At 36.3% G+C, this 18,759-nt stretch overlaps 1 protein-coding gene across 1 annotated transcript in view; it reads right to left on the reverse strand.

Moving 5' to 3' along the window:
- ascc3 (activating signal cointegrator 1 complex subunit 3) overlaps positions 1-18,759 on the reverse strand; it is a gene marked incomplete at its 5' end in the record, with an annotated part of 88,994 nt that overhangs the window by 20,517 nt on the left and 49,718 nt on the right. The window contains 12 exons of the mRNA XM_016497978.1: positions 2,012-2,137; positions 2,233-2,365; positions 2,446-2,566; positions 4,499-4,636; positions 10,155-10,297; positions 11,223-11,343; positions 12,289-12,434; positions 15,138-15,304; positions 15,397-15,482; positions 15,562-15,782; positions 16,796-16,964; positions 18,272-18,370. Of these exons, the coding sequence (XP_016353464.1) occupies positions 2,012-2,137; positions 2,233-2,365; positions 2,446-2,566; positions 4,499-4,636; positions 10,155-10,297; positions 11,223-11,343; positions 12,289-12,434; positions 15,138-15,304; positions 15,397-15,482; positions 15,562-15,782; positions 16,796-16,964; positions 18,272-18,370 (1,670 nt within the window). The remainder of the gene's footprint in view (positions 1-2,011; positions 2,138-2,232; positions 2,366-2,445; positions 2,567-4,498; positions 4,637-10,154; positions 10,298-11,222; positions 11,344-12,288; positions 12,435-15,137; positions 15,305-15,396; positions 15,483-15,561; positions 15,783-16,795; positions 16,965-18,271; positions 18,371-18,759) is intronic.

The following is an 18,759-nucleotide window of genomic DNA, read 5'->3' on the forward strand; positions in this document are numbered from 1 at the left end:
GTGGAAAAGTGAAATTAAGACTTTTAAAGACCAGCAGACACTCTGAATAGGGATCGAAAATACAAGAAACACAGTGAAATCACATGATTTAACTAAACTTTCTTGCTAAAGTACTAAAAACAGACCAACCAAACAAACTCCTGTGTGATGATGACATCACATCAATTAGCATATAACTGCCCACATTTACACAAACACCTGGTTCACTATTTAGCAACAAGGCTGGCAGTAATTGGCATATAATTTACATAATCTTAAAGGTACGGTTGCAAAAACAATTTGTTTAATTGTAAGGTAAGAGAGAAGGGTGTAAAAATAGACATGAAAAACGCAATCATGACTGTTGGCTAAAATTATAAGTGGACTTCAGGGGGAAAAATATAAATGAAAAAGTGTAGAATATGGCACATATAAAGAGTTTGATTACCTTAGTCATTAGAGTAGCTGAGGAATCAGCGTGTGTTTTTGGGTTGTGGGTGTTTGCAGTAAGGGAGAGGGCACAGACAGGTCTTTATGTTTAATGTGGCCTGACAGGCGTGCAAATGTCAGTGGAATGTTCTGGAATCATCTTCTTCTATTCATCGCAGATGTCTGTGCTGCCCTATATGACCCTGCGAGGCTGGTGTGTGTGTGTGTGTGTGTGTGTGATCTTTTAGCCCTTGTTTTGTGATGGAGGTGTAAACTGTCGGGGCTGGACTGTGGCCACTGTGTCCAGCGATGACGTTGCCATGGAAACACAGTAAGTAATGAGCCATGTGAAAGCAGTTGAAGATGTTTTTCTGTCTTTTGCTGCAGTTTAGTCACTGCGGTTTCACCCAACAGCTTGGATTTCCCACTAGGCCAATTAATAAAACATAATTCTAAATTTCCTTGAATTTACATTGTTTATTTAAGTTATTGAGCCAGACTATTTTCTATTTGTTCATCTGAAGAGCCATATACTGCAACCTCTAGATAGCAAAACACATACATTATGTGCATGTGCTAATGGTTTTCTTAAAAAAAAAAAAAAAAAAAAGCTTTTTATAGCCAAAGTAATAAAGTGACACAGATTAAACACTTTATTTTACCGTGTCCTTGTTACACCTTACATTTAACAATAAATTATTAGTGCTGTCAAATAAATTAATTGCGATTAATTGCATCCAAAATAAAAGTCTGTGTTTACATAATATGTGTGTGTACTGTGTACTATGTATATTTATATGCATATTTACAAATCATCTATAATTATGAATATAATATTACATATATTTTTTAAATATGCAATTGTGTATATTTTTATATACATATAAATATACACAGTTCACACACATTTATTATGTAAAAACAAACTTTTATTTTGGATGCGATTAATCGTGATTAATCGATTTGACAGCACTATAAATTATGCATAATTAAATGCAACTAACCCTATACCCAACACTTATCATATAGTAAGTACAAGTAGTTAACTATTATTACTCAGTACTTAAATGTATAATTACACTGTAACAAGGACACCGTAAAAATAAAGTGCAACCATTAAAAATACATAATCTACCAGAGTACTTGTAAGTGACAGCAATGATAAAAAATAATGATTGTATATTATATTTAATCTAGATGATGGTAGATTTAAAATAAATAAATAATAATAACCACTTTTTTTCAGATTTATGCTGCCGTTTTGTATGGTTCCTTGAGGTCTAATTGGTTATTGCTGGGACAGCATGCAATGATTTATGACAGCTAGATTAATAAAAGTCCATATTGTTCATTGTTAATTTATGATACCTAATGCAGTCTAAATCTTCATGAAAGCAAAAACTATCTTCATGAACACCATGTGTGCCAAATGGGACATGTCCATCTCTAATCTTAGCAATGATGGCCATCCTGCTTTCTATGTATCAGTTGACCACTACAACTAAGTATCCTAGCCATATGACATCACTGATGAGACTCAAAACTAGGATCTTCACCCGGGATGAGACAGTGAATGTTGTGAGTGATGCACGACATGCAGTACCTTGGGTTCATGACCAGCCTGCGGAAGAAGTACGTCCAGGTGATGTAATCCATGGCGTCTTGTTTTGAGGTGACTGTGCCTGCTGCGATTTCTGCATTCAAGTGGTCGGAGAGCACGCTCAGAAGACTGAAGATACACAGGAAAGACACCACTTCTGTCATTATCACACAGTCACTTAGAGTACTAACACGAAACAGGGAGATTTATTGCTTTGTACACACCTAGACTCCACAGGGAACGGCTCGTACAAGAACTTCTTATAGAAGTCCTTCTTGATGTCGTGCACAAGGATAACAGCCTTGCCCTGGTCATCAAACTGCGGTCGCCCTGCTCGACCCATCATCTGAAGAACATCTGGAATGGAAATGATAGAGATCAATGAAATTGGACAGTCAGCGAAAACACAAACACACACATATAAAAACAGATGTTACCTGTTATGGGGTAATCCACGTAGCGGCGGGTCTTTCCGTCATAGTATTCTGTGCCCTTCACGATCACCAGGTGAGCAGGGAAGTTGACGCCCCACGCTAGTGTGCTGGTTGCAATTAACACCTTAGCGAGAAGTCAAAGGAATATGTAGGGTCAAATCTTATCTCAATGTTATTTCACCTTATTTTGTTTGTAGGGTTGTAGCTGTTTTACAATCTATCTCATATAATTCATATATCTTATCTTATGTAGTACCAGAAAACACCACTGAATTAGGCTACGTTTACACGACAACGATGTAGTCAAAAATGGAAAAGTTTTTCCCTTGCATTTTTAAAAAGTTTTACGTATACAAGACAAAGTTTTCAAAACGATTCGCGTTTACACATATCCGCAAAAACGGCCAAAAACGCTGTATTACGTATGCTAGGCCAGTAGTTGGCGCTGTCACCTTGTTAGCAAACAGTACCTGTAGGGAAGTGAAGATTATATGTTGTATATGATGCGTCTCTGCTGTTGGTTGTAATATTGGTGAAGTAAAGCCACACTTTGCTGAAGAAGCATTAGCAAACTCTTGAGCAGCAACAACAGTACCATGTACGACCGCCATTGCTGTGTACGTTTGTTCACGCTTGCCTTTAAAATCAACATGTACTGCGCATGTCTACATACCTAACACGTACTATGCACGAACATGACGTCACCGTTTTCAAAGATTCCCGTATTGGGTGTATACGTTATAATATATGCGTTTTCAGTCCCCAAAACGCTGTTGTCGTGTAAACGAACAGTCAAAACGCATAAAAAGTTTCCCGTTTTTGGATGAAAACGTTGTCGTGTAAACGGCCCCTCAGTTACTGTAAGAAATCAGACCTATTTCTGTGACGGCACTGAAGATTTTAAAGGAAAGTTTTCATGGCCAAAAACACACTATAGTTCAAAAGTTTGGGGTCAGTAAGATTTCTTTCTTTTCTTAAGGAATTAATACTTTTATTATTTTTTGTATAATAAATTAAAGACTTTTAAGACCTTTTCAGACCCTGAACAAATAAAATACTGTATGATACTATGCAAATTAATACTGTATAACCACACAGAACAAACCCATACGATTTTTTTACGTAATTAAAAAGAAATACAATTCGAAAATTATTGGAATACACAAGACATGTTTTACTTAATATATACCGTACATATAAATTGAAATTTGTTTATGCACTAATATATCAATACATATGAATTAGAGGTTGACAAATGTGGTATTTTGCTAATTTGTAATATATACAATATGTTTAAAGACAGGCAATGAACAGATTAATGTGCCAACTCTAGTAAAATCTATGTGCTGTGTCAGTGTGTTAAATATTGTTTTATTCTTTCCTTCTTGCAACAGGTCAGTCCATCAGAGCCTTCTGAAGTTTAATAATCATATCACAGGCCAGATCATGATTCCTGTTTTTCAAAACTCCTGATTCCTGTTTTTTTTGTGATTCCTGTTTTTCAGAATGACTTCTGAAGGATTATGTGACACTGAAGACTGAAGTAATGATGCTACAATTTCAGCTTTGCCTCACAGGAATAAATTACATTTTAAATATATTCAAATAGAAAACAGTTATTGTAAACCGCAATTCGCAATATTTGATCAAATAAATGCATGAGCATAAGAGACTTCTTCTATCCGTGGAGTGTCTCTGTACTTCAGATGTGCTTCACATGCTAAATCGCTATCATACTGATATGTGAAATATCACATTTGCATTATATCAACATTTTACAGCCAGGCCTCTGAAGACATAAACCCACGAGAACAGCGAGCTGCATTAAGAAGAACATTTCATTTGGATTTGAATAAATCAATTCATCTCTCATCACTCAAAAATGCCAACAAAAGTTCTCCATGAGTATATTTATGATTCTTTTACAATCTCTCAGCTGACAGCTATTTACCCAAAAATAGTTCATATATTCAGTTTCTTTCAAAATGCTTTGGGGATCAGCGTGGAAAAGGTTGATCTGCTGGTGAATCACACATCACCTAACAGCAGGTCTCACCTGGATCTTACAGTTGACAAAGAGCTCTTCCACTGTCTTCCTGTCTCGCTCGTGAAGTCCCGCGTGATGCATCCCGATCCCAAACGCCAGGGTCAGCTTCAGGTTTGACTCTCTTATAGTGCCGATGATATCGTTCATCTAACAAGACACACAGACATTAGAAACCCTGGCAGACGCTATGCACTTTCTTCATAAAAAAAGAAAAGAAAAAATAGAAACAACAGGGATGGACATGTTAGGATGGGCAACAGTGGAAACAAATAGAGGGAAGTGCTGTTAGATGTGAGATGGACAGCTAACGGCAGCCGGCTGTCACTCAAACAGCAGGGTTTCGGGTCGTTACACGCTTCAGAGCAGTGAACCAGCGGGACGCCCCGTATATCACTGGAACACACAGCCAGGACGCTGGAGCTATCAGCACATGGAGCTCACGCGCCTGAACCTCACTGCTGCAGTGCCATGTAAAAATAAAAATGCTGTCATTATTTACTCGCCCTCATGTTGTTTCAAACCTGTATGCAGTTTTTTAAAATTATCTTTTTAATGGAATAAAAAAAGATACATTTTGAAGAATCTTAATCATGCTCTTTTTTTTTACAAAATAGCAGTTCATAGTAAAAAAAAAAGAGAAGTACTATGAAAATAGTATAAATGTGTTACACTATATTCCAAGTTTTCTTAAGACATTGATAGCTTTTTTTTTTTTTTTTTAAATTTTTTAAAAATATCTTTTTGTGAAAAGGGATGGACATGTTAGGATGGGCAACAGTGGAAACAAATAGAGGGAAGTGCTGTTAGATGTGAGATGGACAGCTAACGGCAGCCGGCTGTCACTCAAACAGCAGGGTTTCGGGTCGTTACACGCTTCAGAGCAGTGAACCAGCGGGACGCCCCGTATATCACTGGAACACACAGCCAGGACGCTGGAGCTATCAGCACATGGAGCTCACGCGCCTGAACCTCACTGCTGCAGTGCCATGTAAAAATAAAAATGCTGTCATTATTTACTCGCCCTCATGTTGTTTCAAACCTGTATGCAGTTTTTTAAAATTATCTTTTTAATGGAATAAAAAAAGATACATTTTGAAGAATCTTAATCATGCTCTTTTTTTTTACAAAATAGCAGTTCATAGTAAAAAAAAAAGAGAAGTACTATGAAAATAGTATAAATGTGTTACACTATATTCCAAGTTTTCTTAAGACATTGATAGCTTTTTTTTTTTTTTTTGAAAGTTCTTAAAAATATCTTTTTGTGAAAAGCCCGTAAGAAATGCTCTTTAAAGACATCACTATTTATTTGGTCAAAAATAAAGTAAAAACAGTAATACTGTGAAATATTATTATTATTATTAAAATAGTGTTTTTCTATTTGAAAATATTTTAAAATGTAATTTATTCCTGTGATGCAAAGCAGTCATTACTCCAATCTTCAGCATCACATAATTCTCCGGAAATAATTTTAATATGCTGATTTGGTGCTCTGGAAAAATTTATTATTTTCAATGTTGAAAAACAGCTGTGATGCTTATAATATTAATATTTGTGTACAAACTGTGATACTTTTTTTCCAGGGTTCTTTAATGAATAGAAAGTTCAGCTTTTATTTGAAATAAACATACTTTGTAACATTGATAACATAAATGTCTTTACTGTCACTTGTGATCAACTTAATGTACTGCTGCTAAATAAAAGTAGAAAATTAATAAAAAACAAAAATAAATAATTTACCCCAAGGTTTTGACAGTAGTATATTTGTAACTTGTAAAGCGACCTTGAGTTTGTAAAAAGTAATGAATAATAATAATGAGGGCAAATAAATGATGAGAGAATTTTAATCGGATGAACTCTTTTAAACCAGACTTGAATTCTATCTCTACTATATAGAAGTATAAACGGCAGCCTTCCCTATTCTCTGAATGTTACATGTGTAATGTCTTTTATTGGGTCTTTAACAGGGTAGGCTCATAAAAGACAGGCATTAACACGCTTTATGGGGCTGCATGCCTTTACACGCAGTCTGTGTAATAGAAAGATAGGCCACTAACATCAGTATCTGCCTCATAAATGCCTGCTGCGCAACAATTCAAACAGTCAAAGCAGTTTTACACAAATCCGCATTCATAAAAGGAACAGCTCACACAAGAAAATACCATTTTTGGGTGAACTATCCCTTTAAGAATCAGACTGAGAGATTCGGTCATACATAGTTGCATACAGAATAGGGATGGGCATTTCAAGCAAAAATAACATCCGATGGTCGCTAAGAATTATTAGATTATTATTAGAAAATCGCAACCCTCCCCCGCACGCACGCACACATGAATAGGCTACCAACCCGATTTGTGGAGTAGATGTGAATCATATGTATGCGAAAACTGCATTTCATATGCACGCCAATAAATTTCGTATCATATGCACACGAAAACTGCGCATCATATGCACGCCAAACACGTGCGTAGCATATACACGCCAAAGCCCATTTTTGCGTATCAATACCACGCGTTTTTATTTGGCGTACTATTTATATGCATTTTCATGAGACGCAGGCGCAGAAAAAATACGCAACGCATGCACATTGTGCAAACGGAGTTGGCGTGTTCTCTGCGGCAGGACTAATTGTGAACAGATTGCGCTCCTGTCTTCAACGGATTTTGTTAACGGATTTAGAGCGTTCACACTGCAAGCGGTTGCTGTCCGGCAGTGCGTTCCAGCAGCAGTGCAGCGATCGTTTCCGCACCGAGTCTATTTTTGCTGTGCTGCACGAGACAATGTGCTCTTTTGTTGTCTTTGACGGCTTTTAGGTGTGTTATTTGCAGCTCCACCCTCTAGTTACATGAACGCGTCACCACCGAAGACATGGGGAATTTTTATTTTTTGACAATCGCACAACCTATTCGATATTCTATAATTAAATCAACTAATCGAATATTTGAAAATTGTGACCCATACCAAATACAGAATCCACTATAGAATCAATTCTACATAAACTGATTCTTTAATTCTGAGGTATTGGGAATCGAGAGTCAATTCCAAAGGTTGAAATTGATTCCACTCCAGGAACTCTCTTCTAATAGAGAAACTATTAAAATCGGTAAAGCTCTGAGAGACATTCTTAAAAGTTTAACTTCAGTACAGTGGAATGCAAAACCATGTTCTGTGTGAAGCAGCCTTAACCTTGTTAGTTTGGGAAACTAATAACATATATACATATTACACAATATAATATTTATGCTCTTTATCATGTTATCATAAAACACTGTCTACATTTCTAGCAATAGCGCTGTAGTAACTTGACTGTTATTTGCATAGTTATGGTTACATGTTTATTGTCTTGCTTAATTTCTTTTCTAAATCTGACTGTTTATTATTGTATTTGACACTACCAAATTAATTTAAATGTGTTATTTATTTATACAAAATGTAGTAAAAACATGGAATTTTTAATTTAGAAACAATGATCTTTTTTTATTTCCAGTATTTGTAGAGACACAATTGAAAAAAAAAATTTTTTTTGGAATAAGAACTGAAAACATAAATCATAATTTCCAAAACCCAGATTCCAAATAATTTCCAAAAGTTTTGGAATTGAACAGCCCTGATAAGCAATGTGCACTGCTGCACAGCCAGAACAATTATTAAAGAATAATTTGTGTGTGTGTGTGTGTGTGTGTGTGTGTGTATGTATATATACATATATATATGTATATATACATACACACACACACACACACACACACACACAAATTATTCTTTAATAATTGTTCTGGCTGTGCAGCAGTGCACATTGCTTATCAGGGCTGTTCAATTCCAAAACTTTTGGCTGCACGACAGATTAGAAGGCAGTTTGCTGACACAAACGTGTGTATGTGTTCAAGCAAACACATTAAAGATGTATTTCTGCTCTCTGTACCGTTTGAATGTGTGTATCATGCGTATACTATTAAAGAAATTATCACCTCCGTAAGGCTGCAATTTGTATGTAATTACTTTGTGATTGGGATGAGAAAACCATTCCTTTTTTTCTGACTAGCTCTCTAATCGAGCGCTTTGAAAATATTAGCACACATCTGTGGTGGCGAGCCGAAAAAGCTGTTTGTTCACATCTTGAAATAATCTGAAGGCATGCAGTGGAACGGAAAGAGGAATTTAATGAGATATGACACAGGCTTTTGCACTAGAATCTGCTCTGAGCCGTACTGTAATCACCGATAAAGAGATACTGAGCTTCTTGAGATTGTGGAATTGGGAAAGAATGAGTATAAGACAGAAGAGAGAGAAAGTAACAGTAGCAACGCCAAGGAACTGAGGCAGTAAAAGTGTAAGTCCTATTCACACGCTCAGTGATGCGAGTCTGTTACAAATTGCAAACGAGATCTTTTACACCAAAGCTATTCAAAACTTCATCTATCAGAAATGTCTGCATGCCTGAACAGAAACGAAAGGCATTCAATACAGTTTTCTCAGAACTATCCATTTTAAATTACATTTTTATTTAAAACTGTGGCAGTAATTTAATGCTTCACAACCACAATGTGTTCCTATCATTTTAGACTTAAGGTAACACGTTACAATAAGGTTGTACATGTTAACATTAGCTATACTAAATAAATATATTAGCTAATGCATTATAAACACACATGAATTAACAATGAATAATAGTCTATTTATTATTTTAAATGAACCTAGATTATTAAATGCACTGTAAAAAATGAGTGTAATTTTAACTGTAAAATATTGTACAAATAAAAACAACAAAAAAACTGTTTATAGGTTAACAGTAAGTTTCCTTACTATATACAGGGAAAAGCTGTAAAAGATCTAACCAGACATTTCATGTAATTTTACAGTAAAATGCTGTTAACTGTACAATTTTTAGAAGTAAAAAAAGAACAAACGTATAATTTACAGTACAAAAACTGTAAACTGATATTCCCAGAATTCCCAGCGTGACACTCCACATTTGAAAGTATTTTGTTTAAATAATCATGCTTTTTAATAGTTTTGTCATGTTTTTTATCAGTTATGTAGATGTGGGTTTATGTTTCATCTTCTGTTGTTTAATGAATGTTTATTGCATTATTTAAGTGTCATGTGTGTGCTATCATGCTGGTGTTTAGTGTTTGCGTGAATGACTCTGTGTGCCTTCTATATATTAGTATATACTTCAGCTTGTGGAAAAGCTACTTGTGATGAACTGATTCTTCACATTGCTGTCTCTTTTACCAGCTGCATTATTATGGTGGTTGTCAATTTATGTTAAAGATACAAAACCGATTTTAGTATTGTTGAATTTACTAGTTTACACTCAAATTTTCTTGTTTGTAAATTAGTTTTATCTCACCTAGCTTTGACTCTTTCCGTCTCTTTCAGACCAATAGAGCAATATGCTGGGTTTGCTATATATATATATATAATTTTTTTATTTTGCAAGCTCTATTCTAGTGTACAACAAAAGCAATGCAAAAAAGCAGAACTAGAAAGCTAACACCCTTTTTGCTACAATACACAACGCCTGAGCACCTTACTCTCGTCTAGATTTCTCGATTGTGTTACTTGTTTGAAAAAGTAACTCAGATCTTTTGATGTAAATTTAAAAAGTAATGTATTTACACATTAGTTAATACATATAACAACACTTTTGAGGATGACTTCTGACCTCTCTCTCATCCTGGTGGAGCCACTGTTTGGGGTCGTCTTCTGTAGCCAGAAACGCAATGAGGTCCAGAGCTGTGAGCCGTGTCTGCCGGCGCGACGACACAAATATGAGGACCGGTTTGGCAGGAGAATGAGTGCGGATGGCTGCAGGACAGTGGAAATACAGAGTGTAATCCAAATATGAATTTAACAATCAAAATGCATGAACGATCTAAATAAAAAATAACAATACAAAAGACAAAATACAAAAGAAATAAAACTGCAAGTCGATACATTAGCATTTTTACTAAGAATAATTTGTAATTTGGCTGAACCTGGAGGCCATATCATGGTAACATCCCTGGGGCATCTATTACATATGAATACAATTTCAGCTCCCATCTACTGTACTTGAATGGGAAGGCCTAAAACCTTCATAACTGTTGGCCAAGAGTGTGTTCTAAATGCAAATTTCAAATCAACAATAACATTTGACAATGATGATAATTGAACAATGAACAAATCAAGAAAAAAGAAAAATGTTCATGCTGTTCCTGCTGAAGCTTATGAGCATGGATCCTTTAAACATTTCTAAGGTTTTCAGAAACAGAAATGATCATAGTTGGGTAAACTTTTATAATGGTGAACGGAAAGTCGTAAACTAGAACAAACATAATTTAGCGTTTTCATTTGATCCAACAGCAAAAGATAAAATCCATTATAGTACATCTAAGAAAGAGGAAACCAATATCAAGAGCTTGATTATAGGAGTCAGAGGAGAGATATTAAATCAATAAAAAAAAAAGAAAATATAAAAGACTCTTACAATGCTTTTATGCTATTTTTTGATGTTAATACTGTGGTAAAATGTGGAAATGCATCATCACAGTCTGCAAAAAGTCACTTTTCCACATTTTAACACAGTATTAACATAAAAAAATTGCATAAAAACATTAAGAGTCCTTTATATTTTCATTAAAAAAAATACCATTTGTAAGACTAAACTTTGTGTCATGTAAAAATGGACAGGATTTGCATTTTTACATGATCATTTCCTTCAATGTGTGTGCATGTTACTGTAGTATTGTACCTTGGAAGACTGGTTTGTTCATGCTGGCCATACGAGGGCAATAATGCTGCCCCGGAAAGCCCTGGATGTGAACCTCCAGCGGCACTGGGCGAACAGAGGGCCGGAAATTAAACAGTCCCACCTGAAAGAGACACAGACAGAAATGAATAAGGACAGGGCCTCAAAACAGAGCAAGAAAAACAGGGTCAGAAAGTGAGAAGAAGCAAAGAAAGACAGTAATAAAGCGAGAGATGGAGTGTCCAGCTGGCTGTGTGCCTGACAGAGTGGCCCATCTGGGGGTAATTACAGCCTGTCATTGTCCCCTGTCCCACAACTGCGGTCTCACACAAGTGGCCCGGGCCTGGGTGCGTGTGCGCACATATTTAAAGGGCTGGATAATGGATTGGGCAGCTAGAGACGCGCCTCAGTCCAAACAGCACACGTCAGATTTATGGAGACCCCCAGCCCTTCCTTCCCCGTCTGTCTAGCAGGGTGACATTTCAGCAATAGTAAAACAACGTTTACATTACCACTGCTGTCTGTCCTGATGTGGCCACAGCGCCAACATGCTGCTACACGCTGGGAGAGGGGTGCTGCTTATTTATAGACCCTTGCGTGCTCATATGTGCACACGTATGCATTTATACGCAAAACGACTGACATGAATGTTCTGTAATGGAAACATGACAGCACCGTTAGTACAGTGTTACAGATAATATCGTTATTCTACTCTTTTGACTTCATCCCTAATCATTATGGGTGCAAGTGAAGCATGATTCCACCGAAACAAGACCAATCAATTACATCCAACCTGATTAGCCAAGATTTCAATTTTTTTTTGCTTCATTTGAATCGCCATGAATCATATGTAAATCACATCAAACTCGAGAAGAGGTAGGAGCACTGATCCAGAAAACATTAATTTGCCTAAACATAACAGTCTATGGATTGACTCCAAAAGCGATTTGAGTATCACAAGTCTTTCGTCAAATGTAATAGATACTGATGTGGCGTTAAAAGGGTATATGTACGTGAAAGTTGAGATGAGCTAATGGATGCAGGTTGTGTATTGCGGTGAATTTCGAACCTGTCCGATGCCCAGCCAGTCGGCTAGATCCCGTGCATTAGCCAGCGCGGTAGAGAGTCCCACTACTCGCACTTGTTTTGAGGTGTGGGATGAGATAAAGTTGGTTCTGGACACAATGACCTCTAGAACCGGCCCTCTGTCCTCACCTGTGAAGTCAAACAAAAGGTAAAAATGGTCACCTTTATTTATATAACGCTTTGTACAATAAAGATTGTTTTAAGGCAGCTTTACAGTAATAAACAATGAAGTAACAGAATAAGTGATGCAAACTTCATCAAATATGAAAAAAAAACAGTCATAATTCAGCTTCAGTGTTGAATCAGTTCAGTTCTCAATTACTGTGTAAAGTTCATCAATTATAAAACAAGTTCAATTCAGCGGTAAGCAGCTCTACTGAAGATAGTAGTGTCATTATTCAGCTTCAGTCAGTTCAATGTTGATTCAACTCAGTTCAATAACAGTGTTGCAAAATTCAACAATTATAAACACATTTGATTCAGCTATAATCTGCTCTGCGGAAGACAACAGCGTCAGACAAAAATATGACAATATAATTTTTCATAATATTAGTAGTAATTAATGCTTACAGGCACAGTCAAAAAGCTTTAAGAACCACGTATATTTTGAGCTGATGGCTACATAGTGCTTTAAAGCTGCATTATGGAAGATAAGAACTCAGTGTTCAAATTTGTCTTTTTAACTTATCCTGATTTACTACAATAAAGGCCCGTTCACACCAATAACTTCAAAGGGATAATTCACCCAGAAGCTCAATCGTGCTTGCTTGACGCTAAAGATGAAGTTTGTTCTCATGGTCCACACAAGCATGCTCCAGCTTCCACAAGAACCAACGAGGCTTGTTTTGTGCGTTGAATAAGTACTGTTGAGCTTCCGTTTATCAAATATAACGTACTCTATGTATGTGTTGATTAATATTTATATATGAATAAAAGCCTAAACTGAATCATTTTTAAACAATTGTGGCTCTTCAGAAGACGAGGATTACACATGATTCATAAGGATTACATTTGTCATGTCATTTTATACTTTTTATACCTTTCGATGCAAGTTTCAGTTGTGAACATTCAATGGAGGGACAAAAGTGATGAAAATATCTTCATTTGTGTTCTGAATATGAACAACAGACTTATTTATGTGGAACAAGATGAGAGTGAGTTTCAGTTTTGGTTGAACCATTCCTTTTAATTGCTTAGATAACATTTTTCTTCTGAAATACACTTTGTTGGATTTTTTTTTTAACTGCCTAGATTCATTTGAAATGGTGATCAATGTAATTTTACATTTCACAAACGCTGATAAAAAGGCCATTCAGTTCAAGTTAAGTTGTGCAACTTTAAAACAATATTTATGCTTTTTTTTTAATAAAAGAGTGCATTGTCATTTCAGCTTTTGTTTGAAACTGGAGAAACATAAATTTCACTGCAAGTGTTATCAATTACCACAATTTTTTGAATTGTGAGCTTAGCTTTATTTTACATGAATATACACATTTCTGTAGGTCTTGACAAAATAATAAAACTAATGCAGGCCTGTGGAGAACAGTACTCCTTGTTTGATGAATTGTATGTAAAATAATATTTCATCCCTGAAAAATAAGAGTCTTGAAGGAGGCTAATGGATGAAGGGAGACTCTTAAATCAGTCTACTAAATCAAGAACTTCCCATACACGTGTGTATATGCATGCAGACACTCCTGAGTAAAGGGGCATTATCACTGTTATCCAACTACACACGGTTCAGGACTTGTGTTTTCAAGAAGGATTGAAGCTGTCCAATTCATTTATGTCAAGGTCCTTGACATTAATACGTTGCTAGCAGCTATACTACATAGGCAAACATATGTGGACACCTGAACTCCAGACTCATGGGCTTGTTGAAGATTTAATTTCAAAACCATGGGCATTAACAACAGTGGGTTTGTTTGACCCTTTGATGCAGTATAATGGCTTCCACTCCTCTGGGAAAGCTTTCCACGTGATGTTGGAACATGCCTGCTGGAATTTGCTCCAATTCCATTCATTTCAATAGGAGTCTGTGCGATTGGGAGTTTCTATTGAGAACATCTATTGTATAATGTGCTAAATAAATATAAGTGAAATGACTGGAGTGCCAAATTGTGACGCTGGTGCAAGCATATCCACATCGCTATGATAAAATGCTTTCTTAACTGCTGTTTTCTCACCACTGTCATTCTATTGGTGTTCGTTTTATTATTTAGAGGAAAACGAAATAATGTTTCCATAAGGATGGCAGCACATATGTGACCCTGGACCACACAACCAGTCATAAGGGTCAATCTTCCGATTGAGATTTATACATCATCTGAATAAATAAGCTTTCCATTGATGTATGGTTTGTTAGGATAGGACAGTATTTGGCCGAGATACAACTATTTGAAAATCTGGAATCTGAGGGCGCAAAAAAAAAAAAAAAACGAAATATTGAGAAAATCACCTTTAAAGTTGTCCAAATGAAGTTCTTAGCAATGCATATTACTAATCAAAAATTAAGTTTTAATATATTTACAGTAGGAAATGTACAACATATCTTCATGGAACATTATCTTTACTTAATATCCTAATGATTTTTGGCATAAAAGAAAAATTCATATTTTTTGGCCCATACAATGTATTTTTGGCTATTGCTACAAATATACCCCAGCGACTTAAGACTGGTTTTGTGCTCCAGGGTCACATATTTAATCTAAGCACCACTCCCAGCAGCGTAGGTGACTAGGATATTCACTGACAGTACACTGCTGTTCAGGTACTTTGAACTTCGTTTTACCCCAAGCGAAGAACAAAAAAGAACTTTGCCAGAGCCTCTACCTAGAAGATGGATCTCGTCTATGATGAGAATAGCCACGTTCTGCACATAGCTGCGGTTCTGCCAGCTGCGGCTGACTCCATCCCATTTCTCTGGAGTGGTGACGATCAGGTCAGCCTGTGCGATAGCTCGCATGTCTGGAGTAACGTCACCTGTTAACTCAACCACCCTAGAGAGAGAGAGTGTATGATAATGAGCAAACAAAGGTCAGGGTATAATAACAGATACATATTTGCCCGGAGAATCTATAAACACTCTCACTTTCTCCCAAGTTTCTCTTCTATTCTGATCTTCCAGTCCGCAATCCTCTCTCGGACCAGAGCTTTGAGAGGAGCAATGTAGACCACCTGCTCACACAGATACATGCCGGTTAAACCATCTCATAAGAACTAAAACTAAACCCCAACAGATGGCAGAGGTTCAGACCTTGGAGGTGGGGCACTTGTTGAAGACCCTGAAGATGGCCATCTCTGCAGCGATGGTTTTGCCGGAGCCGGTGGGGGCCCCCAGCAGGACGTTGGTGTCCGTGTGGTAGAGTGTATGGAAGATCTGCGTCTGAATGGGATTAAAGTGCGTGAACTTGTATAGACTCTCATACTCCCGGTTTCCTAATGCAGTCACAGGCAGCGGCTGAAGATCCAAGAGCTCTGGAATGAAGCATATGAGAATGGTAATCTACAAAAGAACATTTGCATGGCTTCTCCATTATAAAGTCTGAAGCCTGAAGTTTATTTCACATGCGGTCACTCAAACATGGTTTTGGGACCACTGTGGTTGCCTACACAAGGAAAAAAGGTGACATCTACCTGTTGCTCGCATGCATTCTAATGCTCTCACTGTGGTGAGGTGATGATGTAATTAGTGGCATTTGCAAAGCAAGCAACACTATTACTCACACTCATAAAAAATAAAGAGGTTTTCACAGCGATGCCATGGAGGAACCATTTTTGGTTTTTAAAGACGTTAAAGATTCTTCATGGAACCACAGATGGCAATAAAAAAAAAATTTCATTTTTAAAAGTGTATCTTGATTTTTTAAAAGCATAAACTTCAGCACATAACAGACAACTGAAATCTCAAATTGTGCCACTTATTGAGGGGCACTACCTGGGTGTGCAACTTTCTTCTGGCGCACTGTGAAAAAATCTCATAGACTAAAGTCTGGTGCACACTGTATGATTTTGCCAACTCAAAAAACAAACAAAAAAAACAATTCTGGGATAGTAAAGGAGTTCTACTGTTGTAAAAATCGTGAGCCTTTGATAGTTCACCACTGGTGAATGAATGGTCTTTATGGTGAATCTTAGACTGTAGCATTTTCGTTACTTGAAATAAAACAACTGTTAACCGAAATATATAGAAAATACAAGAAAATACAAAATAAAAATCATAATTTTCATTTAACTTGATGTACTATAAAGCCATATAAAATATTTAAAAGAAAACTAAGTAAAAACTAATACAAATAACAAAAACATACAACAAACTACTAAAACTTAATTGACTATTTTACAACACTAAAATTAACAATTTTACAATATTAATAAAAATTAGTATCTCAACTAAAATAACCCTATTTCATAAGAATTTCAAGTAATTCCTCCCAAATAACAAAGTAATTGAAGGACAAAGTTGTTCACAGCTTGAAATATGTGTGCACCTGTGTGTGGCGGGTGTCTTTCAGGCAGGATAAGATGCTGGAAGTTGATGATGCACACAGCTTCAGAGCCCAGCCAGCGGTCAGACACGGCTCGGATGTAATACTGAGAAGGCATGGGCTCAAAGATGGGTATAGTGAAGACCACCTGCTGGGACTCTCCACTCACAACCTGACAGTGCCAGAGAGAATATATGATTAGAAACGCACACCGCAATGCATTTCACATTTCCGGCTCACTGTGTGACATTGTGTGATGTGCCGTCTTCATTCAAGAGCCACATGTACCGTCATTAATCTAATCTCCATGCTTTACAAAATGAAATTATACTTGCATTTTAATTTAGCATTATTTGTATGCTTATTATAGTATTTATTAATATATATATTGATTAGCTAATTTGTATATTTTCGTTTTTCATTTTAATTTTCGTTTTAGACATTTTGCTATATGCTTTTGTCATTTTTTTATTTAGCTGTAATTTATTTTATCGCATATATATATATATATATAGTTTATTTGCAAAAACCGATAAACACCACTTTAAAAAAAATGAGCTGATTGCCGTGCATTATTCTCCACATATACCGCGATCTGAACCCTAAACATGTTTTGTCAAAAAAGCTGGTTTTGTCCACTTTCAAGGCATCGCGAGTTCACGTTTTACTGCAGAAGCCGATAAGCGCCCTTGTTGTTTTTGAACAGAAGCCGATAAGTCCATTTTAGCGAATCAGCGCGCTGTATTCAGGTCAGGTGACAAGGCTACTTTCACTTTGAAAAGACGTGTTAGCTGAGAGGAGTTTCGTCAAAGCTAAATAAAAGTGATCGAGGATGGATCATTTCGATGAACTTGATGAACCTGTGATATCTTCTTCAGGGCGCAAAAGGAAAATAAAAGCTGAAACGTTTTCACGGAACCTTGCAAAAGCAGCGCGTTACAATGGTGAGGGAAAAGCTCCGTGTATTTCGTGTAATCACATCCATACAGTTTATGATCACAACAACAACATTTGTCAGGCATCTACATTGTCATCTGAGGAAATTACAAAGATTAAACGAGCGTTTTTTTAAACTCTAAAACATGAAATGTGGAGTTATATTCTTTTGCCAAAAAACGACTGCTGGAGTTATCTGCTTTTGCTATAAAACAAACTTTTAATATGTAAAAAAAACATATTTTTAATGAACTTTAATTTTGTAAATTACCTGTATTTGTTTAAGTTATTATTACTGCAGTTTGATTGATATTACTTTGGAATGCGCAATAAAAACAACGTGATATCTGAAAAAAAAAAAAAATAAATTATCGGTTATCGGCTTTTGCAAATGAACTCTTCATATATTAATTTTACTACTTATACTTTTTTTTAGTTAGTTGCCAAAGCAACACTTCCAGTTTCGTTCTTCATGCTGCGATCTGGTATTAGGGTTTATACATTTGGGTTTGCTCGTGTCAGAAGATGTGCATGTATATTTACCTGTTTCTTATGCAGAAGAAAGTACTCAGAGTGGTAGATGTGGTCGTTGATCGGATCCTCCACCCATAACCACCAGGGCTCTCCCACTGAGCCATGGACCTGAGCAGGACCAGATGTTGTGTCATAAAAGTGGTACAATGAGAATACAAAAAACAACATGCATTTTTTCAAACAGATGTCCATTTATAAGTTAAAAACCTTCATGAAAGTAAAAACTACTGTTTCCATGGAAACCACATGACCAAACTTACATTACGGACACCAAACCACACATAAATGATACATTTAACATTCGTATTGCATGAAAAACAGCAAAACTTTATAAAAGTCTGATACAAAATTAAAAATGGTGTTACAGGATCTTGACATTCAGAAATCTTAATGAGAGCACACAAACTCTTGCTAATCACATTCACTGCTTTATAGAGAGTAGGGCTGCACGATTAATCGCATGCGATATTTAACGCGCATCTTATCAGTAAAGCCGG

Source organism: Sinocyclocheilus anshuiensis, unplaced genomic scaffold (genome assembly GCF_001515605.1).
Source record: "Sinocyclocheilus anshuiensis isolate Anshui unplaced genomic scaffold, SAMN03320099.WGS_v1.1 scaffold979, whole genome shotgun sequence".
NCBI classification, from domain to species: domain Eukaryota; kingdom Metazoa; phylum Chordata; class Actinopteri; order Cypriniformes; family Cyprinidae; genus Sinocyclocheilus; species Sinocyclocheilus anshuiensis.